The following is a 24,763-nucleotide window of genomic DNA, read 5'->3' on the forward strand; positions in this document are numbered from 1 at the left end:
TCTGGAAATCGGATGAATTTCCTCTGGAAATCGGATGAATTTCCTCTGGAAATCGGATGAATTTCCTCTGGAAATTCGGATGAATTTCCTCTGGAAATCGGATGAATTTCCTCTGGAAATTCGGATGAATTTCCTCTGGAAATTCGGATGAATTTCCTCTGGAAATTCGGATGAATTTCCTCTGGAAATTCGGATGAATTTCCTCTGGAAATTCGGATGAATTTCCTCTGGAAATTCGGATGAGTTTCCTCTGGAAATTCGGATGAATTTCCTCTGGACGACTTTGCCTTGCCTCCATACTTACACATGTTAACAATTCTGCACTCACAGTGCTGTGAACCAAAGTTCTGTGTTGGTCACATTCCGAAAATCTGCATACTCCGAAAAAACATCCTCGCAAACAAGTACCAACCTCGTGAATGGAAGAAAAGAGAAATTGCTCAAGTTTAACTGCACGTACTTTAAACTTTGTCCTTCGACGGCTGAGGACCAAAAGGTCTTTCGTCTTCAGCTCCTCTGGCAAACATAATAGAAAATCTCCCACAAAAAGTGCGACAAGCCACCATCGCCGCATCGGCACTGGTAAACGAGATGAGAGCCAGCCAGCAAAAAAGAAAGAAAGAAAGTCCGATCCTTAAAGTTTAGGGCTATTTGAAAGAATTTGCGCTTCAAGAGCGCCGGGCGCGACTTAAATTGGTTCGCGACCATCCGAAAGGAGGGCCGGGAGCTTTAAGGATCCATGTTTCCTTTGTGGGTCGTCTGCTGCTGCACTGCGAGTCATTTCGGAAAGCAAAGAAAGACTACCGACAAAAATAGGACGCAGCAAAAAAAATCGTTAATAGCAAACAAAACAGACCCGGTGTTTGTGTTTTCTTAGTGTACATCAACGGAAGGGATCCACATTCCGCACAGTTCCGCACGGTTCCCTTCCTTAACTTATTTTTTTTCGTCACTGCCGACCGGTAACGGGTCTATTCAAATTTGAAGTATTGCAGCAAACATCTTCCCGCATTGGGACTACCCGTTGGTATCTCCGACTGCCTGGGCGTCCAATGCAGCAGCAGGTACGTGGGGAGTCATATGAATGGATGACGAGTGGTGCACAAAAACAGGCATGCAAACTGTCACACAGTGGGGCTTTATGAATAGAATTTAAAAATCTTCTAATTATGATGCTTAGGAGATTGGTGTTCAAAGCCAAAAGCAAATGTCGGAACAGATTTAAATAAGTTGGTCATCGATTTGAACCATTTCATCCATCGGCCACCGTGCAGCAGCGATGAGAAAGTGAAAGATGCTGTGCGAAAAACGCGAAAGTCGATTTTACGTTTTCCAGGTTTCTGCATTGCCGCGTCCTCCCATACAAACGCGAGCTTGATACACATTCGACAGTGCGCTGAATGGAAGGATTTCCCTGTTTCCTTTTGTTCACTTCTGATTCCCCAGTTCTGTTTTTTTTATTTGTGAGATTTTCCAGTATTACAATGAAAAATATAATAAATCTTGTTTTCTTCTTGGTGAATTCATGTGAAGAAACAGCGTGGCTGAACAAGAACGAGAGAAATCCCCGGCACTGAAATATTAAATTCACAATTCTTTTCGTTCAATTATTACTTCTGGTTGGGTAATTTCATCAAGAGTGAAAAATGTCCCGCTCCAGAGCAGGAATCATAATTTAAGTGCACCCAATTCATTTCCCGGCTGCTGCTCATTTCGTTTCTGCTTTTCCCTCCTGCCGTGTGCAACATCCGTGTTGACACCTTTTCCCCATTTTCGCATTTCAGTCAAATTAGGAATGCACATGTAATTAAATAAAATAACAAATTCGTACATGCATGCAAAACTCGGGAAGCGGAACTACCTTCCGTCTCCTCCCGGTCGACCCCCCCACCGGAGACACACCGGAGCTCCGGGGTGGGGGATTCTCCAGGGAGGAAACCTCCTGACGTGTTGACGACGACGACGATGTCGAGACGACAGGAAAAAAAAGACGCCGGAGCAACTGGAAAAGAAATACAAACGACACTCGTTGTAATTATTTTCCGCTACACTTCCTTTCCAAAAGCTCGGTTTCTCCCTACAAGGACGGGTGCGGGCGGGTGCTGTTGGTTCGTCAACCTGTGTTTGTGACTGTGGTGGTGTGAATGGCATCGTGGGGAGGCGGCGGAAACGGGTTGTGCAGTTTTTTCGCACTTTGCTGTTAACCGGCGACCTGACGGTAAACTGCAAGGTCGTGTCACGAGGGGAATTTTTCAAACTTACAATCAGCAGCCTGGGCGAAGTTAAACCATATGGTAGTCGTTTAAGGTGAAAAATTTTGTTCGTGATGTTTTCTATAGATGAAGGCATTGTATAGGGATATTCTAGACTGGCATCAATTATCATCATTGAAAACGATTTTCTGGTAGGCCAAGAAAGGCCCTTATATTGTTTGTCACCAGAAAATTATAATGGTTGAGTTCATATGGTTGAGATTAAGCGAAACCGCATCAAACCGTGGCCGAATGCCACTAAGCTAAACAAACCATTAGGCCGAAACCCATCTGGCCGAAAGTCATTTGACCAAACGGGTAATTTGCCGAATAAGTCATTTGACCGAACAGATTCTTCTTCTTATTGGCATTGGCTAATGCAGAACGGTGTGGTGTGGGTGGTTACAAATTGCAAGCTCACTCAATTGAGAAGGCAGAGATTAGCAACAAAAAGTGAGAAGGCTTTCGTTCGTGCCACTGATGGAGCAAGTAGTCATCCTGTTCAATCGAAGGAACAGGAACATAGTATATCGTTTCGGTCGAACTATCAAGAAGTAAAAGGGTATTCCCTGTAGGCATAAGGACTTTAGGTTAAATGAACAACAGGCAATGTATGTTAGGAACAAAATAAAATGAACGATTGTGACTAAGATAATTTCCCCGAATGGAACTATTTAAAAAAAAACGAGTATTAGTAACATGTATAGTTGCAGTTAGGAGTTGATGAGCTTACCCGGTATAAGGCATAATTATATGAAAATTTCCTCGAAGCCAAGTACCCTAACTGTTCTTCAATTCCTCTGCCTGATGCACCCTCGCATTGCAGCAGTACATCTTCTGACGCCGATAACTTTGATGTCCACCAGTTTCCTGTCAGGAATAGTACATGCAAAAAAAGCGTTCCCGAATTCGTGAACCAGCAAAAATACACCGTGATTTAATTCACGGATTAGGGAACACCAGTCATGTTTCCCAGAACATTCCAGAAAACGTGACTGTTGTTCACGAAAAAATACACCGTGAACTCGTTAGTTCACGAATTCATGAACGCTTTTTTTGCGTGTAATGATTCAGCTGAAGATCAATTTAAAATGTACTATCAGAAGGTTAAAAGCTTAGCCAATATTTTTCTGAACTGTCTCGGATGCATTCTACGATGTCATAGTCCTTACAAAGACATGGCTTGATGACCGCCTTCTGTCTACGCACCTGTTCAGTACCTCGTATACAGTTTCCGAAATGATCGCAAATAATGAAACAGCACTAAATCAAATGGCTGAGGTGTCTCAATTGCCGTATCGACGTCTTTAGGTTGTTGTGTAGATCGTACACCAATCTGTGACATCCTCGAACAACTATTGATCAGGATTAATATCCCCATTGGTATTGCTAGCATCGGAGTTCTTTACCTACCGGCATACCGGTGAACAAATGTTACTGATATTAATAATCACGTCGATAGTATTCGGGCAATTCTTTTGGATTTGAATGATTTCGGCGTGTCAATTCAGCTTGAAAATTACAATCAATTCAATCTGGTTTGGTCTGCTCCGCAAAATACGTTTCTGGTTTTGGATGTGAAGCAATCGTATCTCCCGGCCTCTAGTTCAATTTCGTTAGACAGATTCATTTTTAATGGCCTTACGCAAATCAACCCTATTGCCGTATACTTGACTTGGTTTTAGTCAACGACAATATCAAAAGTGAATCTTCTGTTTTTAATGCTACGGAACCTTGCTCGACCTCGATTTGAACTATTCGGCTCTTGAGATCATCATTCAACTGAAAATCCCAATGGTATACGAAGATGTCGCGGATATACATAGCCTGGATTTTCATCGCGTCGATTACACTACTTTGAGTGATACAATCTCTGCCATTGACTGGCGAACTCTTGAGACGGCAACTTGTGTGGATGACACAAATGATTACTTCAACGAGCAGGTGAATCAAGCCATCTTAATAATGCTTCAAACCTGCTACCATATGAAGAACATTGCCAACTTCTTGGACTACAAACCCTAGAACGACGACGATCCATCGCTCAAACTGTTTTTGTGACGAAAATTTTAAAAATAAATATTAACGCTCCAGCAAGAACTCTACGCCAGCGGAATTTCAGCATGACCCTATCAGATTTATGTGTAGTAATTCAAATGATGTTTTTGAATTGTTTTATTTCAACTTAACCATGCACACGCGCCTACGATAGCACCATATTTGATCATTATGCAAGCAAGAGTTGATTACGACCATCATTTTATACGACAACTGCCCGATGGCAGTGCCTAGAAGCCTCTAGCAGTGCCCATAATGTAATAGCAGCTATAGAAGTCTTTTTCAAAACCACTAGAAGGTGTATTGACCGCTGCATTACATAATGTTTACACATACACTAATGAACCAAAAATGTTTCAATACAAATTGAGATTAAATTAATAATAAAAACTTACCGATTTAATTTTTGCCCAAACTTGTTTGTTCTAAATAACATATTTTTGGTGGCTCGTTTCATTGAACTGTTTTTCATACCTAGTCCTATCAGCAATTTGAACGCGCAAAAACATTTACTGCAGGCGAATGAATTCTGTATTCAGTTTTCCGATGATAGAATATTATTTTATTTCCATGTCTGTCCATGAATGTCGGTTTTTGTTCATTTTTCTTTCATGTTTCCATTCTTCCTTGTTGACAATTTTCATTGACACCGATTTTATGGCAGTGTGTAACACACGCCGGTGTATTTACTGTGCACGCGCCCACGTGTATCTGGCGTGCACCATTTTGTCAGATTGAAGTGATATTTCGAAAGCTCGAATATCCTAGATGTATTTTATTTGATTGTTTAAAATTGTAAAAAATAAAAGAGCAGATTTTTTGCCAACTGTGTAGGACATCTCTGGAAGGTAGTATCGAAGCTTCTGTTATTCTAAGCCCTATGTCTTGAGTTTCAATGCTGTATTCGGGGAAATGTCATTTTCAGAGAAATATCATTTTTGAATGATATAAAAAATGGGAAATTTAAATGATCACTAACGTCCATTCCATTATGCCTATCGCATATACCTTTACTAAACGTTACCCGCTTGAACTAAAATGTTTCGTATGCCAGAAGTACAATTGAAAAGAAACTGTCAGGGGCTGCTGAAGCAGAGCACTAGCACATCGCAACAGACAAATGATAGAAACGAGCGGTGATGTTTAGTACCGTCAACTGGGGGGAAGATGATCATTGAGGTGAAGATGATCATTTCTCGCTTAACTTTTCAAAAGGACCTAAGTAACATTTTTTTCATGAATTAATTTGAATAGCGCAATCAACAGAACAACATGAAAGCTTTTGATTGCAGTACTCAAATTAATTCATGAAAAAAATGTTACTTAGGTCCTTTTGAAAAGTTGAGCGAGATTTGATGTGTCAGTCAAAAGTGCCAAATTTTTTTATGAAACGGTAGTCAACAATATTCTCCGTTCAAGTAATGTTACCGCTAGGTAGAAATCCGAGTTTTTCGATTATAATCATGAAAATGTATTTTATGAAAGAAAGAGAGAGATAGTCATAAATGACGCTATTTTCGTTTCAAATATTGACTTCGTAGACTTCTTTACGTAGTAAATTCAACATTCATACAAATAACCTAGTGTATTTTGACTACTAGGTCATAATTATTTTAGTAGAGCTGTCTTGATCAACTTCACCCCAAACCAGATTACTCAAAAAATGTGTGATAATTTAATTTATTTTCATAAATGCGAATGCATTTCAGAAAACTAAAGTTGTTGATTATTGCAACGTATAGCAGTACATGTTTTGAAAATATTTGTTTCGATTTATAATGTAAACACACATTGTTATTGCATGTTTTGTCTTAAAAATGATCATCTTCCCCCCAGTCGACGGTACAAATATAATTTCGATCATTCAGTAATTTGGGATCGATCATTTAGTAGTTTGCCAATAACTCTCTTCAGAAGCAGCATTTCAAAATGTATTGTATGGAGGGCTTCTAGTTCGAAGGCTTTTCTACAACGAGAACTACAGCTACAACTTTAGTATAGATCTGATTAAGTTGTACAATGGCCTGAAACATTCGCTCGAGACTCGTTGAATACGTACTGGTTGATGGAGGCTCAAACCGTGTAGATATTGGACTTCTCTGCTCAGAATCAAGATGCTAGGAAGCTATTTCAATAGCTTAGATACCTCGAGCATATAAATATCGATCATTGCGAGGAAGCTGCTCCGAAAATCTGGTTGGAAATCAATTTTTTTTTTTTTTTTTTTTTTTTTTTGAACTAATTTTATTTGCTAATTATCTATATACATGCATTCATCTCTTAGACTAGGTGTTCCGTGTTTTCTTAACACTATCATCCTTATTTGCTATGTTACGCTTTTAGTTATTATTAATACATTTCAATTGCCTCTGGCAGTTAGAATTTTTCCTCTGGTTGAATTGAACCATGTAGGAATTATGTTGGAAATCAATAATATCCTTCTTATTACCCGCTAGACTTTTGAGCAGGGAGAACCAGTCGCTGACCCGTGTAAACGTTGATAGCCTACATCGTAGGCAACGTACATTGGCGCAGATTTACATAACGGTTTCAGGACTTCGCGCGGATTTGGTGCGAATTTAGTTTGAGATAAAAATTTAATAAACAAAACTCCATATCTAAAAACAATTTTTAGGAAATTGATGGTCTTCATTTTCATTAGCCTTAAATGATTTTTTTAGCAGAACAAAATTCACGTTTGAAGTCGTTTTCACATTATTTTTCGGATATTTTCAAGCATTTATTGAATGGCATGGATTACACCTTTGAGGATTCAGTAAACAAATGTTATGAGAAGAGTGACGCCAATTGTTGTAATTTTTAATCCATCCATTCACATAATGCATACACAACATGTCTATTGAATATAATGGAAGTAAATGGAATAGTGAAGTATTTTAACCATGTCTATGAGGCCTCATACACGCTCCGATGTGTTGTACAACTTTGACTCCGCTTCCAGGAAATTGGTTTTGGTTGGAGCCTAGTCGGACCGTCTGTAACCAAGTTGCACGACTGTTGGACAATACAACTTGCCCACAGACGCTCCGACTTGGCTCCGACCGAAACAAATTTCCTGGGGGCGGAGTCAAAGTTGTACAACACGTCGGAGCGTGTGTGGGGCCCTTATGAAGATCATGAACACCCATTTTTTAACGTCATAATTCCGAGATGTTTGTCAGTTTCTGATTGTTTTTTTTTACGATGATCCACATAGCATCATATCATTATTCGAAAGATTTCTCATCAGGTTCTCATCATGCAGATCCTTAATTTTATTAAGTGCTTCCTCAGACATTCTTTCAAAAATAAAAAATAAAGATTTTTAAAAAGTTTTTTCGGGTATAAAACGCAATGATTTCAGGAGGATTATTTACGATATTTTCGTTCAACTTCGATGTTTTTTTACAGGAATACCCACATAAAAATTACGAAGAAACATTGTAAGAAATTTTCACAAGGATTATTGTATGAAGAATTGAATAAATGAATTTCTACAGCCAAAATAGGATTTCTGCAACATCTTAATAGAAATTTTAAGGAATTTCCGCGAAAATTCTTGGGGCGGTGCGTAACTTAAAATGAATGCCACCTTGTATTTACGAAAGAATTTCCGGATGGTTGACCACAGGAACTCACCAAGTAATTGCTACAGAAGTTTCCAAAGCCGTTCTCATAGAAATTCATGGAGTAATTTACGAAAACATTCCCAGAACAATATTTCCAGAGATTCCCAGAGAAATTTCCGCAGGAATTCATGTTATGATTTCCTCAGGAATTCGTGAAGCGATAATCATAGTAATTTCTTTAAGAAATCCTCCAAAATCCGCAGGAAGTAACTTATTTCTGCAAAAATTTCCAAAGCGATTTTCGCAGGAATTCATGTTGGAATTTCCGCTTGCATGAATGAATTTTGCGCATAAACCCCAGGGAAACTTTTGCAAGAATATCCGAGGGAATTTCCACAGATGTTCTCGAAAGAATTTCTGCAGACAATATTGGAGCGACTCCTGCAGCAGATTAAAGTGTAGGTGGATTTCTGCAAACATTGCCAGCAGAATTTCAGCAAAATTCCCGGAGAATGCATGACAGGAATTTTTGGGATGAATCTGCAGTCTGCACACAAGTAAAGGATGCTCACTCACGCCGAGAAATCATTTTGCCTTATGAGAGATAACTATTTTTCTCTCTTTCTTCTTTTCAGTGCCGAGAAAAGTTAATTTGCTCGTTATCTCTCTTCTTTTATCCTCTTCTTACCTTCACCAATTTGAACAAGAGTAGTCTTTATGGAACAAACAACGTATCCCGAATAAGCAGTCCATGTGGTGTGACTATAGTGGGTTCGAATCCCGTTGCGGTCATAATTTTTTTATAAGTTTTAGCGAATGTTTTTTTTATAAAATTTTTGCGAGTTATGAGTGAAGCATAAGAATTTCATAAAGGGATGGTCCATTAGTTACGTGACGCAAAAATCAACCATTTTCAACACCCCTCCCTCTATGTCACACTTTTTATATGAAACACATAAATAATTTGTATGGATGGTCACACTTCATTCAAACCCCCACTCATCCTCTAAGAGTTACGTAATTTATGAATGCTCCCCAAGTAGGCACGATTTCGTTTTTCTTTCAGGATTATATTACACAAAAAAAGTAGCAAGCGAAAGATTTTTCTCGCCACAGTCTTCAAAAAAAGATTCACCTTCGTCCCGAAGATCGCTTGTTTTGACTAAAATAAATACTCCCCCTAAACAATTAGAAAATTCCCATAAAAAATAGAAAACTTCCAATAAAGAAATCAGGGTATGAGCAATAAATAAAAATAAAATTTCCACAAATAAAGCAAAATTTCCATAAACAATTAAAAATTTTCCACAAAACAAAAATAAATAATAGAATTTTCCATAAAAAAAAATAAAATGTCCCACGAAAAAAATACAAAATTTCCAAAAAGAAAACAGTATTAGCATTAAAAAACTACAAAATTTTCCACAACATAAATATATTTTTTCCATAAAAAATAAAAAATTTCCACAAAATAATCAATAAAGAGCAATAAGAAAATAAGAAAATTTCCATAAAGAAATATAAAAAAGCAATCATACTGCTTTTTTCATAGATAACCCCTTCTTTAAAAGCGTTTAAAGTTCATGTAAAATTTCCTCAGCTTTATTGCTTTCTTGTATTTTTTTATGGAAATTTTCTTATTTTTTTATTGTTCTTTATTGATTATTTTGTGGAAAATTTTTAATTTTCTATGGAAAAAAAAAATATTTTGTGGAAAATGTTGTAATTGTTTTATTGCTAATATTGATTTATTTATGGAAATTTTGTATTTTTTTCGTGGAACATTTTCATTTCTTTATGGAAAATTCTCCTTTTATAATTGCTATTTTTGCTTCTAAAAGTGCTTATTTATTTTTGTTTTGTGGAAAATTCTTAATTGTTTATGGAAATTTTGTTTTATTTGCGGAAATTTCATATTTATTTATTGCTCATACCCTGATTTCTTTATTGGCAATTTCCTAATTGTTTATGGAAAATTTCTAATTTTTAATGGAAATTTTATTTTGCTGCCGCTTGTTTTCATCTCACCGAAACGAAAAGTACGAACCCTGCAATTGATGAATTCTTGATGCAATGGAGAATTTTTCGGAGGAATTTCCGCAGATTCTTTGGGATATTTTAGCTGATATTATAGTAAAAGGAACTCCTCCTGAATAATTGCGGAATAATTTGCGCATAAATTTAGTCAAAATTTCTGCATCAATTCCTAGAGATTCTTGTAACAAAAATTGAAAAAAAAGATTTTCCGCTCAAATTTCAGACTAATTAATGCAGTTAACGGAAGTTTATCTGATAAATTCCTGAAGAAAGTTCGCTTCAAAACTCTGAAAATATTTCTCCGAAATTTCCGAAGAATTCACGATTTTAACTCAGGATTCTGACTTACAAATCGTCGGGACTTGAGCAACTATGTTTGATTTTGCATTATTTGTTTCTTGAAACGAATTCAAATAATTCTTTATACAGAAGTTTGGTTTAAAACACGGAAAAAAAACATGTGTGAATTGCCAGAGGAATTGCTCTCGAATTAGCCTATCCATAAGGACATTCAGCGATGGTACTGACCAGCCCCGTGGCAAGAGATGCTTCTCAGCGTAGCCAACATCTTCATGAATATGTCCAGCATACATTTTGAAAAGTACTTCTCCCGAATCGTGCCTTTACAAGCAACTGGATTTCATCCAAAATATTGTTGGCTACACTGTTTCAATTTGGTCAAAAATAATACCAGCTATTATTGGCATGTAAATATAATCCTAAAACATCTTTCAGCACAACATTTATTTGATTTCAATTTCACTAATGAATGTCGTTCGATTTGCATCCCCGGACCATTTCAACTGTGATGCTCACAGTATAAACAATAATAATATCTTTTGTTTGATTCGGAGCGGGAGAACAAGTTACGAAATATGATTTCGTGTAGCGTTTGATATCACCTGTAGATTCCCTCCAATTCGTAAGTTTATTATATTTTATGATCAAATAACATAATTCCCATGGTCAGAGATGTAAATCTTGCAAATTATTTTGAAAACAATTTTCAGATTTAACCAAAACAAATAGTAAACAAAACACATTATGTTTATTTTCGTACAATAACAATGGACGGTAATGAGCTACCGTCCGTGGACATGGTGGCTATTGTCAAACCCCTTGTAATAGTATAGGACGCCAGGGGGGTGGTACTGACAATCGAAATCAAAACAAAGTGGGTATGCAGTTGAAGGCAACTCACTTCTGGTGTAAACCGCGCTTAACGATTTCTTTTGGATTGTTCTGTCAATCCGGTCAGAATCTGTCAAAAACTCAAGGAAAACAAAAATCGTCAGCTGTCTTAAGGCTACCTTACACCTCGGGAAAATTTTCCGCAGGATTTTGGTCCCCGTACATTTTAAATGGGGGCGGGATTTTGAACCGTTCGTTCCCTTATAAACCTTTCCCGTAAAAAAAAATATTCGCTCAATCGATTCTTTGGCTTATTCAAGGTCAACTTTCCCAAGGAACTCACATTTTTTTACGCCTCTTAAGTATTTCTAAAACCTAAAACAAAAATCGAAAAAGTGCTGTTTTTTTAATATTGGCCCGATTTTCAACGAACATCGGATGAATTTTTCAGGTTTTTGTTTTCGATTTTAAAAATAGTTAGAGGCTTCAAAAAAATATGAGTTCTTTGGTAAAGTTGACCATAATTAAGCCAAAAACCGAAAAAATGCTGCACATGTAAACCGGGCTGAAAAATTCACCCGATGTTTGTTCAAAATCGGGCCAATCTTAAAAAAACAGCACTTTTTCCATTTTAAAAATAGTTAGAGGCTTCAAAAATATGGGTTCTTTGGGGAAGTTGAGCATAAATATGCCAAAGTATCGACTGAGTTGTAAATTTCCGAAGGAATGGTTTTTGGAATGGTATTGTAGGAGAATTATTCATGAATTGCCGTTGAAATCGCTCGCAGATTGCGGAAGGAATCGCTTTCAAAATGCCGAAGGAATCGTTCCCGAATTACAAATGAATCTTTCGCAGATTGCAAAATAAATCGTTCGCAGATTGCCGGAGGAATCGTTCGAAGATTTCCGAAGGTATCATTTTCGAATTGCCTGAGGAATCTTTCGCGCTGGAGAATCGTTTCCAAATTGACGGAGGTATTATTCTCGAATTGCCGGAGGAATCGTTCTCGAATTGCCGGAGGAATAATTTAAGAATTACTGGAGGAATCGTACGTGAATTACTGGACGATTGCCGAAGGAGTCGCTTCCGGATTGTCGCTGGAATCGTTTGTCAATTTGCCGGAAAATATGCTCCCGCATTAGCAGAGGATTCAGTCTCAAATTTCCAGAGGGATCGTTCGTAAATATCCAGAGGAATCGTTCACGCATTGTCAGCAGAATTTTTCTCAAAATTCTCGTCGATTACTGGAGGAATCGTTCTCAAATTGACGAATGAATCGTTCGTGAAATGCCGGAGGAAAATTTTGCGGATTGTCGGTGCAATCGTTCTCTGATTGCTGGAGCAGTTGTTCGTAGCAATCGTTCCCGGATTCCCAAAGAAAGGCACCATGGATTTTTCAGCAAACCATTCCTGTATTCAAAAATGAGTCCATTCTGGATATCCAAATTAGTCCTCTCTGAATTTTTGGACAAATCTACCCCGAGTTCTCGATGGAATTTATCCGGAATTCTGTAATGAATCATTCTTGGATTCCCAAACGAATTTACACTTGGTTTTACAAGAAGTCTACTCTGGATTTTCGAACTAATCCCTGGATCCCAGATCGAATTTTCCCGGATTCCCTTAGGAGTGCTCCCCACGAACGATTCTTCCGGTAATCTGGAATCGATTTTTTCGCAATCCATGAACGATTCCTCCAACAATCTAGGAACGATTTCTCCGTCAGTCCACAAATTGTTCCTCGACAAGTTGCGAACGGTTCCTCCGGCAAATCAGAAACGTTTTTTTCGGCAAGGAACGATTCCTCTGGCAATCCATGAACGATTCCTCCTACAATCCAGGTACGATATCTACGGCATCTTGCGACGATTCCTATGGCAATCTAGAACAATATCTTCGGCATTACTCTAGAACAATATCATTCGCTCGCAATTTGGGAACGATTCCTCTGGCAATTCTAGACCAACTCCGCTGGCAATCCGTGAATAATGCTACTGACAATCCGTCAACATTTTTTCTGGCAATTCACGAACGATTTTTCCCGCGATCCGCTAACAGTTCCTCCGGCACTTTTCCAACTATTTCTCCGGCAATTCGGGAACGATTTCTCGAATTTCTCCGCGAATTTACTAACAATTCCTCCGGAAACTAACATCATGTGACATCTGCTGCAGCAGCGCATGCACAAATTTTGCATCGTTCTATCAATCTCCGCAAATTTTCGCATCTTTTCCGAAAAAAGATGCAGCGTAAAAAATCAGATGAAAGTACACTGATCTAAAAAATTTCCTTGATCTTGATAGCTATCAAATCGTCAATCTAGATGTGTCGCACCCCTCGCATTTAAACAATAATCAATAAATCTGCCATTTTAAAAACTATCCTTTTAGCAAACATCAAAAATTTTGCAATGTTTGAGTTTTTGTATAATTAAATGTTTGAGTCCTAGTCCGAGTAATATTTGTTCGTAAAATTTGAACTATTTAAGTATTATTCCGGTAAAAAATCACTCAAACTTCGCTCAATCGATTCGATGTTTTCGATTTTAAAAATAGTTAGAGACTTAAAAAAATATGAGTTCTTTGGTAAGGTTGACCATAATTAAGCCAAAAAATCGACTGAGACAATCAAACGAGATACAATTTTTGACGGGAAAAGTCAATTGTCGTCCGATTGAATGACCCAAAGTTCATGACTAGACCAAAACTAATAATTCGAGTCCAAACAAAATTGTTATTAGTCTCTTCAGCGATCGATTTTCCCCTAAGAAAAACTCGAAACGTTCACAGGTAGTCCAAAACAACATCCGTCATCGCTGCGTCACCATTCATCAGGGTAAACATTATTAAAGTTTTCCGTCCAATGGGACCACTAAAGACCGCGAGACTGTGCACTGTTTGCTGCCCGGAGTGCTACCCCACCATGCGACACCGCGTCCAAAACAGTCTGCAGTCGTGAATCTTTAAGAAGAGAAAACTTCTTTTTTTTAGTGGAAAAACGAAAAGCAAAATCTGGGAACAAAATTGAAATTCACTGTCACTGCCTTCTTGCTTGCTTCGTTTCGTCTTTTGGATCTCGCTGTGGCAGCAACAGCAGCAGCAGCAGAAGTCGCTTAACCACGCCGCCCAACTTCCGAGGATGGGGAAGGTATAAATTGAATATTTTTTCCGTGGTGCTACTCTTCGTCTGGAAAGCGACCTGTCCGTGGTTTTTTTTCCTTCTTCTTAAGGGTAAACACGCTGATCCTAATGGTTCGCAAGGTTGTCGACTGCGGGAGGAATATATGCGCTCTTTGCATGTGGGTTTTTATTGCCACCGAGAAGCGTGTGCCATTCGCTAAATAGCTGAAGCATTCGTGTTAGGCAAATTACGGTGCATGCTTGCCTTGTAAATTGAAAAATTGAGCTATTAAAGCGCTACCCGGGTTTCATGGTTTTGATTTCCAGCTGCTCCGCGTTGCGAAGAAAAACTTTACTCGCAAAACGGTTCGCTCAGTTACCTAAAGTCATTATCCAATTTGTTTTCATTTCCTCGACTAACGCGATACATTGCTGCCATTGATCGATTTCACGCCATTGTAAAACAGTTTTCCTTTTCCTCTCTCATTGCAGACCGAGCGACATCGTCTTCTGAACGAGACCCTCCGCAAACTGTCGCGCATGCAGCTGCCTGACTAAAGGCCAGATGAAAGAAAAGTACGAAATCATGACGGACCAGGAGCACTACAGTCTTCGGTGGAATAACCACCAGAACCACATTCTGCGGGCGTTCGACACTCTGCTGCAAACCAAAACTCTCGTTGACGTCACGCTGGTCTGTGCCGAGACGAGCATTCGGGCGCACAAGGTCGTCCTGTCGGCGTGCTCGCCCTTCTTTCAACGAGTGTTCTCCGAAACTCCCTGCAAGCATCCTGTGATAGTGTTGAAAGACTTCCGCGGATGGGTTGTGCAAGCGATTGTCGATTTTATGTACCGCGGTGAGATCAGCGTTCCCCAGGAACGGCTGTCGGTGCTTATTCAAGCAGGAGAATCTCTTCAAGTTCGTGGACTAGTCGATCACCCCGTAGCAGGAAACACACCGACTCCAGCGCAGTCGCCAGAGGACTTTAGCCTACTCGACTCCTCACTAATATCGCCAACTTCGCCGTCACTTCCGTCGCCAAACTTCAACCACCACCATGCCCGCCACTCGCACCCGAACCCCGCGGCGACGAGCATGCTGAGCGCCAGCACACCAAAGCTCCTGCTGCCACCGCAGGTGTTCGCCGACCCTGCTCTGAACCTGACCAATCCGGATCTCTGCACATCTCCAATGCCACGCCGAAAGCAGGCTCGCCCAAGACGCCGATCAGGTGACTGTGCCCCTCAAGATCTCAGCAGTAAACCCACCAGCCCCGTTCCGCCCTGTATCGACGATAAGGAGGACGAAGACAACGAAATCGACCGCGAAGATGACGATGAACAGGACGATGAGGATGACGATATCAAAGAAATCATTCGGAGAAGCGAAAGTGATGACAAAAAGGATTCCAGCCCACAGAAAACGCCAAGCAAAGAGGAAGACAACGAAAAAGACAGCAAAAATAACTCGACCGCTTCTACGGCCAGTCTTTCAGGAATGGAAGGTCCCGAAAACCTGTGCATGAAGAAATCCTCATCCTCCAGTAGTAGTTCCAGCAGCGGAAACATTTCCTCCCATTCGCACAAGGACGGCAGCTCTCGGCTATCGGATCCATCGAGCTTGAAGGACAGCCCCCCGGAACCCACAATTGGTCGACTCTCGTTAAAAGACATCCGGCATCTGAATCGCTCTTCGCTGGTCCGTTCGATGAGTTCCCTATCGCCTCCACCTTCGTTTCACCTGAACAACAACCCTCCGTCGCGCCTCTCCCTCTCGGAGAAACGAGTCAAACTGGAAGACCGCGATGACGATCGGCTCGGCGACGACGACGGGTCCCATTTTTTAGACCACATGGACCTGGCCTTGGCCGCCCATCAGCACCCGCTGGCGCATCTTTCGCACCGGAACTCCTCGCCCCAGCTGCGACCACCGGGACTCACACCGGACGGCGAAAACAACAACAGCAGTAGCAGTAAGAACAACAACAACAGTGGATCCGGCCCGGGGGGAATGGGAAACGGATCCAGTCGGGATGGCGGCAGTGGTGCCGGCGGTTCGCTCGGAATGGGCCCCGGCAAGGAGGGCCGACTGGGCCCGAAGGATTTTCTACACAGCCCGACGCTAAATTTTCCGCCGTTCTTCAACCAGTCGGACGGCGGTGGGGCGCCGAGACCGCCGCACTCGCCGCTGTCCTTTCCGCACATGCCGTCGGTTTCGTCGCTGACGCTGACACCGCCGCACAGTGAGTATTTTTTTTGTATGAAAATGCATTTTTTCCAGGATTTTTAAATAAATATTGGAACAGCTCAGTAATGGCACCTTAAAGAGAAGTTCAAGACACAATTTCGAGAATCAAACGGCTTATAACAAATGCATTTTGTTATCCAGTTCGTTTTAAGAAATTTGATTCCGTCATCTCAACAGCCATTTGACAGACAATGTTTCAACGTCTTACCAAGATAGAATTTCTGCGAATTATTTTAAATTTACGAGTGTCTCATTTCTGCGTTTCGTTTTAGTCTGTAGAGTGCATTTTTTAATCCTCCATTAATGACAGATTTCATACTTAGGCGTAGCGTTGCCGAAATACCAAATTCGATACCAAATAAAAAACATAATTTATATTTATTTGCAGATTGCTTCAAATAATATATTCCAGAAATATTCTAATTTTTCGGACGTCCCAACATGTTGCGGAACCTCCTTTTAAAGTTTTCTGATTATTAATATTCATGGCCATAAATTTTGGTGAATTTTTCAAAAAATCTAAGAATTGAAATTCTGGGTTTGACACATTTCAAAATAATCTATTTTGCCGGACGTCCCAACTTGTTTCGGACCTATTCCTATTAAAAAGGTTTTTTTTAGAAAAGGAACTTAAGGAGAATTTTTTTGAGAAAATCCTTGGGTAATATTGAGGTTTTTCTCTGTTTGTAAATTATTCCTTTATTTTTCTGATCCTTTCTTCTGCATCTTCACACTTTCTCTTTTTGGTATCTTGTGTTTTTTCAAATTTCTTGTTAGTTTTTCTTTATATTTTCTTCCTCTTCTTTTTCTTCGTTCTTCTTCCATCTCTATCCATTGTCTTTCCTCTTCCTTTTATTGTTTTTCTTCCTCTTCCCTACTTCATTTTTTCACCACTTATATTATTTTATATCCATTCTAATCAATTTTTTCTATATATTTTTCTTAGGTTTCTCGCTTTTGTCGATCTATTCTTCTCTTTCGTTCTTAATGCTTTCCTATTCTTTCTTCCTTATTTTTTATTGCTTCTTTCCCCAATTCTTTATCACTATATTTTCCAATCCAGTCCTTTTTCTTTCTTCTTGTTATTTTTTTATCCTTATCCTTACTCTCATTTCCTTTGTTTGTTTCATTCTTTTCTAATTTCTTTTTCTTTCCTCTTTCTACTTATAGTCTTTTTTATATTCGTGATTTATTGTTTCTCCTTATTTTTTCTTTTTTCTTTCTACTCTCCTAGTTTGTCTCATCGTTTTTCTATCGTTTACTTCTCACTTTTCGTAGCATCAAGAAAGAAGTGGTATTTAGGGAGTAAAACTTTAAATGCTAGAAATCAGAAGAGGAAATGAGTACTGAAAATAAAATCTCCTTACTTCACTTCTTACTTTGAATTTCTAATTCTTCATTTCTACTTTTCGCGTGAACACTCACAGTGTGAGACTTTTGTTCAGAACAACGCATGATGGAATATGTTTTAAGAAAATAAGGGAATGAATAATTGGGATGACCACAAATTGAGGAACTTTAACAAGCAATTTTTGTTGAAGCTTTCGAGATACCTTATAAATATTCTTTATGACCTGATACAGGATCCCACATTCGTGGTCACTATTACTGTGCTGGTCAATACGAGAAACATTTCTAATGATCAATTCATAAACACTCACTTAGCTTCAAATGTATTCTTTCATTCCAAAACATCTTTGTGTGCCGTAAGAAGACCCATTGGCATTAACTAACCAACGACGAAACTCAAGTCTGCTTCCACTAATGCGATTCATCCATTCAGCCCAATTTATCTCACATATTTTCTCCGTCAATTTATAATATGAATCCGTCGTCGCTCTCACGTAATTACCGCTCCGAACGAGCACCTTGGACGGACCGGCGATGACACACTCGTTCCCATCAAGCGAACCACTTCGGCCCCGAAAAATGAATGATTAATAATTTATAACACCGAGTACTGACTGCCCAAAACCGCGACTCCGCTTTTGCTTATCGGCGACTTACCCCGACGCAGCGCTGCGCCAGTCGTTGGCCTTCCATTCACTGCCCCTCGAACCTTCGGCGCCCCAAGCCGCAAGCACGGTAGTCTCTTTACAATTTTAATTGATATGAATTTCCACCACGATGCGACGGAGCGAAGCGGCGGGGGGTCCCACGGATCGCGACCGCACGAAGCGTGGTCCAATTGCCGCACAAACGGACACATTCCCATATGAAAACAAAGTGAAACGGCTTTTCCGCGCTCTCGAAGCCGAAGACGCAATCCGAACGTAAGCGCGACGGCACACGCATTCGGCCCGGGCCGGAATAATTCGGCGTTTTTCTCACATATATTAAGGTGCAAAATATGAATGTTTCAACGTTTGCTTTTCTTTTCGGGGCATTAATTGTGCGTTGCGAGACCATCCATCGGTTGCGATGTGTCTCTCGCGTATATGTATGTGGATCATTAACGATTCCCGCCGTAATCCGAAAACAAAAGAATATGAACGTCCCTGCCTCCTGCCTACCTCGCCGGGTGTCCCACTGAAAATTTTCCCGTCCAAAATGTGGCTCTAACGGTGAATTTTCCGCCACCCAAAATCTACACATCGCGCCGCGGATGGGTCCGCCGAATCGCCGACAGACGAAATGGAGATGATATCGCGGACAAACTTCGTTTTACGATCCTAATCTTAATGCGACCGCGAGCGTCTCGAGTGTGAGACGTAAGCGCAATTCAAGTGGTGTGGGATGTGGGTGCAGATTTTTCCCGAAAACCAAAAACAAAAAGTGCCAAAATGTTACCACAACCGAAATGAATATGTATATGTAGGGGAGGTATCTTTATATGGTCATTGTTTTCCCAGGGTTTGATGACGACTATGAGAACGATTTCGTGGCCCGGCTGCCTTGGGCCGGTCCGGTCCGAAACAATGGAAATATCTTAATTTTTATTGCGCCCATACAGTTGATGTTTTTCGCGCCCGTTAGGTGACCCTTCGGCAATTTAGGATGTATTTTCTTGCCTCGGTTGCACGCTGAGAGTGGTGATTAAAGTTTCGGACAAATGGCATTTATATGGAGATATGTGCCGGCGTCGGGGGTGGGAGGCACTGCAGAAGGTAACAAACAGCAGCGGACCGCCTCACCGCGGGGGGTGCAATTATGAACGCCAAAACATTGCGTCCAATCTTGATTGAGTGGTTTAATGTGTGTCCCAGAAAACATTCTCGAAGTGTTATGGGCCGCACAGGTTTAGATTGGTTGGTCTAGTTTTTTCGTGGCTCCTGCCTGAAAATGGAAACGCGAGAGAGTCATATCAATTTGATGTTCGATGGCGTACAATGAAAAAATAAATCTTTTTTTCTGATTGACTTTCCCGTAATCCCCGGAAACCTTTTTTTTTTCAAAATTCTGTACGGACACAACAGTGCCCTAATTGAAAATAATTTGCTTTCAGAAAATTTATTTATTTTACTTCTCAATTGTTCATAATGAAACACAAAGCACTATTCATTACTTATGTAAAATCTTCGCTTAATCATGTGATGGTTATTCTTTAATGCTACTTCGGTCTGATCCTCTCACAATTAGATTGACATTTTTCTGAATTCTGATTTCTGATATTTCTGATTTCTAATTATTGTTTCCTGATTTCTGATTTCCGATTTCTGATTTCTGATTTCTGATTTCTGATTTCCGATTTCTGTTTTCGGATTTCTGATTTCTGATTTCTGATTTCTGATTTCTGATTTCTGATTTCTGATTTCTGATTTCCGATTTCTGATTTCTGATTTCCGATTCCTGATTCTTGATTTCTGATTTCTGATTTCAATTTCTGATTTCTGATTTTTGATTTCTGATTTCTGATTTATGATTTCTGATCTCTAATTTTTGATTTCTGATTTCTGATTACTGATATCTGATTTCTGATATCTGATTTCTGATCTCTGATTTTTGATCTCTGATTTTTGATATCTGATTTCTGATTTCTGGTTTCTGGTTTCTGATTTCTGATTTCTGATTTCTGATTTCTGATTTTCGATTTCTGATTTCTGATTTCTGATTTCTGGTTTCTGGTTTCTGATTTCTGATTTCTGATTTCTGATTTCTGATTTCTGGTCTCTGATTTCTGGTTTCTGATTTTTGATTTCTGATTTCTGGTTTCTGGTTTCTGATTTCTGATTTCTGATTTCTGATTTCTGATTTTCGATTTCTGATTTCTGATTTCTGATTTCTGGTTTCTGGTTTCTGATTTCTGATTTCTGATTTCTGATTTTCGATTTCTGATTTCTGATTTCCGATGTCTGATTTCTGATTTCTGATTTCTGATTTCTGATTTCTGATTCCTGATTTTTTATTTCTGATTTCTGACTTCTGATTTCCGATTTCCGATTTCTGATTTTTGATTTCTAATTTCTGATTTCTGATTTCTGATTTCTGATTTCTGATTTCTGATTTCTGATTTCTGATATTTCTGTTTTCTAATTATTGTTTCCTGATTTCTGATTTCCGATTTTCGATTTCTGATTTCTGACTTCTGATTTCTAATTCCTTTTTTCTGATTTCTGATTTCTGATTTCTGATTTCTGATTTCCGATTTCTGATTTCTGATTTCTGACTTCTGATTTCTGATTTCTGATTTCTGATTTCCGATTTCTGATTTCTGATTTTTGATTTCTGATTTCCGATTTCCGATTCCTGATTCCTGATTTCTGATTTCTGATTTATGCAGCTTTCTGATTTCTGATTTTTGATTTCTGATTTCTGATTTATGATTTCTGATCTCTAATTTTTGATTTCTGATTACTGATATCTGATTTCTGATCTCTGATTTTTGATCTCTGATTTTTGATATCTGATTTCTGATTTCTGGTTTCTGGTTTCTGATTTCTGATTTCTGATTTCTGATTTCTGATTTTCGATTTCTGATTTCTGATTTCTGATTTCTGGTTTCTGGTTTCTGATTTCTGATTTCTGATTTCTGATTTCTGATTTCTGATCTCTGATTTTTGAACTCTGATTTTTGATTTCTGATTTCTGATTTCTGGTTTCTGGTTTCTGATTTCTGATTTCTGATTTCTGATTTCTGATTTTCGATTTCTGATTTCTGATTTCTGATTTCTGGTTTCTGGTTTCTGATTTCTGATTTCTGATTTCTGATTTTCGATTTCTGATTTCTGATTTCCGATGTCTGATTTCTGATTTCTGATTTCTGATTTCTGATTTCTGATTTCTGATTTCTGATTTCTGATTTCTGATTTCTGATTTCTGATTCCTGATTTTTTATTTCTGATTTCTGACTTCTGATTTCCGATTTCCGATTTCTGATTTTTGATTTCTGATTTCTGATTTCTGATTTCTGATTTCTGATTTCTATTTCTGATTTCTGATTTCTGATTTCTGATTTCTAATTTCTGTTCAATCCAACTCCAATCCAAATCCATTCCAAATCCAACCCAAAATCAATCCAAATATAATCCAAATCCAGTCCAAATCCAATCCAAATCCAATTCAAATCCAATCCAAATTCAATCCAAATCTAATCCAAATCTAATCCAAATCCAGTCCAAATCCAATCCAAGTCCAATACAAATCCAATCCAAATCCAATCCAAATTCAATCCAAATCCAATGCAAATTAAATCCAAATCCAATCCAAATCCAATCCAAATCCATTCCAAATCCAATCCAATCCGAATCCAATCCAAATCCAATCCAAATCCAATCTGAATCCAATCCAAATCCAATCCAAATCCAATCCAAATCCAATCCAAATCCAATCTAAATCCAATCTAAATCCAATCCAAATCAATCCAAACCAATCCAAATCAATCCAAACCAATCTAAACCAATCCAAATCAATACAAACCAATCCAAACCAATCCAAACCAATCCAAACCAACCAAACCAATCCAAACCAATCCAAACCAATTCAAACCAATCCAAACCAATCCAAACCAATCCAAACCAATCCAAACCAATCCAAACCAATCCAAACCAATCCAAACCAATCCAAACCAATCCAAACCAATCCAAACCAATCCAAACCAATCAAACCAATCCAAACCAATCCAAACCAATCAAACCAATCCAAACCAGTCCAAATCCAATCCAAACCAATCCAATCCAATCCAAATCCAATCCAAATCCAATCCAAATCCAATCCAAATCCAATCCAAATCCAATCCAAATCCAATCCAAATCCAATCCAAATCCAATCCAAATCCAATCCAAATCTAATCCAAATCAAATCTAAATCCAATCCAACTCCAAATCAAATCCAATGCAAATGCAATCCAAATGCAGTCCAAACCAAATCCAAACCCAATCCAAATGCAATTCAAATCCAATCCAAATCCAACCCAGCTCCAATTCAAATTCAAATCCTAATCCAATCCAAATCCAATCCTAATCCAAATCCAAATGCAATCCAAATCCAATCCAAATTCAATTCAACTCCAATTCAAATTCAAATCCTAATCCAATCCAAATTCAATCAAAATCCAAATCCAATCCAAATCCAATTCAAATCCATTCCTACTCCAATTCTACTCCAATCCAAATCCTATCCAAATGCAATCCAAATCCAATCCAACTCCAATTAAAATTCAAATCTAAATCCAATCCAAATCCAATCCAAGTACGTTCTGAAACTATTTTTAATCCAGTCCAAGCTCAATCCAATTCCGTTCTGAATCTATTCTCAATCCAGTGCAAATTCAATTCTATTCGAAAAATCAAATTCTATTCGAAACCCAAATTATAATCCAAATCTTAACTAATTAATAATGTCAACTGTGGGGCAAATTAATTGGCATTATATTTATCGAAAAGATTATCTCCCTGATAAGTGTCTGAACTTCGAGCAAATAATCAATCATTAAAAATCTCTCTACATTGAATGTGTTACTTCCGTTTCAATTAGTTACAAAAAATTCCAGTTGTTTAATCTAATGCTAACCCTTTTCCCGTTTTTCTACCATTTTCAGTGTTTGGTCTGGACTCCCCGCTCGGCCTGTTTCCCCCGGGGATGGACCCCGGTAAAATGTACAGCCCGCTGCTGGAAATGTCCGACCCCCGTGGAATGCACCACGACGGCCCACCGTTCCATCTGAAGAAGAAACGTAAGTACAAGCATTGCCAAATCCAGAACCGGGCCGCGTGCCACTCTAGTGCCAATTAAAAAAAAACCCTCTTCCACGTCCGAAGGCTTCTAAATCGGTGCCCCAAAGTGCATTAATTACAACCATCATAGCCCCGAAAATTCGACTGCATGTTTTCTTCGGCTAATGATGGAACGTGAAGAGAGTCTGCCTGCACCGCATTGCAGACGAAGTCGGTTCGGTCGCTGCTACGGGGTTATTGATGTAACCGATCTGAAAAAAAAACAGTTAAAAAAAGTTGCAATGTCGAAACAAAAATTAAAGTGAAAATAAAATTCGGATTAATGCACCTTGAGATGGATTACAGCATTTTTTTTGAGTATAACAAAATTTTGAGTGATTTAACGATTGTCTTCACTTGCATTTGTATGGCAATACCGACGACTGCTAATTATGTTATGTTGCAAAGACGAATTTAAATTTTCCTCTTAGCTTGCTAAAAATTTCACATGATAGGCGATTCCAATGCTCTTCTCACACGACTGAAACGACACCTGAAAAGAGTTATTTTCCACTAGATTTGAAACTTTGCTTAACTCTATCAAACTGAACGATGGACTGCTTTCGTGGTGCGAGAGCACCACACAGCACTCCCCGGCAAGAGGATATGAAATTATCGCACAGTTTTTTTTCGACTACCGCCTTCTGCCAAGAGAACTAAGTTCCCACATCAGACGGGGCGGCAGGACACAGACAGTGAATGCCGAAAAAATAACGGATGTTCATATTCATAACGATGTTTATAAACTTACATGTCTGTCTCTTCTGGGTCGGATTCCACTCGTGGCGTGTGTCGTCGTCGACGTCGTTCTGGAGCGCTCGATCTAGCTCGCAGGCATGCTTCTTCCTTCCGCACCTCCCGCCCAGCCGTAGCTACTGTATGAAAGTTGGTGTGGTTCAAAGTTCACCATCAGAAGCCAAAGCGGGAAGACAGGAACCCCACATGCTTCCCGCATGTGCTTCCTGGTGCTCTATTTTGCTCGCTAGCTCGAAGGACACACCGAAGAGAGATGGCAACATTTTCGGCGGAAATTTGCCAAATAAATTCGGTTTCCACGTTCACATTCCGACTGTGTGTGATTATCCATGTGAAGGTTCAACCGAGCTGAACGACGACTCGTACGAGGTACGTCGTCGTTCTTGTGGTGTGGTTTGTGTATTTGGTTTATTTGGGAAGGCAAAGCAGTCCATTATAGTC

General features: G+C 39.2%; 1 protein-coding gene across 1 annotated transcript in view; it reads left to right on the forward strand.

The window, feature by feature from the left end:
* The window catches only part of LOC134224882 (protein jim lovell-like), a 114,047-nt gene that overhangs the window by 20,325 nt on the left and 68,959 nt on the right, over positions 1-24,763 (forward strand). Inside the window, exons 2-3 of the mRNA XM_062704522.1 lie at positions 14,660-16,410; positions 23,392-23,526. Coding sequence (XP_062560506.1) covers positions 14,733-16,410; positions 23,392-23,526 — 1,813 coding nt within the window. The 5' untranslated portion in view covers positions 14,660-14,732. The remainder of the gene's footprint in view (positions 1-14,659; positions 16,411-23,391; positions 23,527-24,763) is intronic.

This window comes from Armigeres subalbatus, chromosome 3, assembly GCF_024139115.2.
Source record: "Armigeres subalbatus isolate Guangzhou_Male chromosome 3, GZ_Asu_2, whole genome shotgun sequence".
In the NCBI taxonomy this organism is placed as follows: Eukaryota; Metazoa; Arthropoda; class Insecta; order Diptera; family Culicidae; genus Armigeres; species Armigeres subalbatus.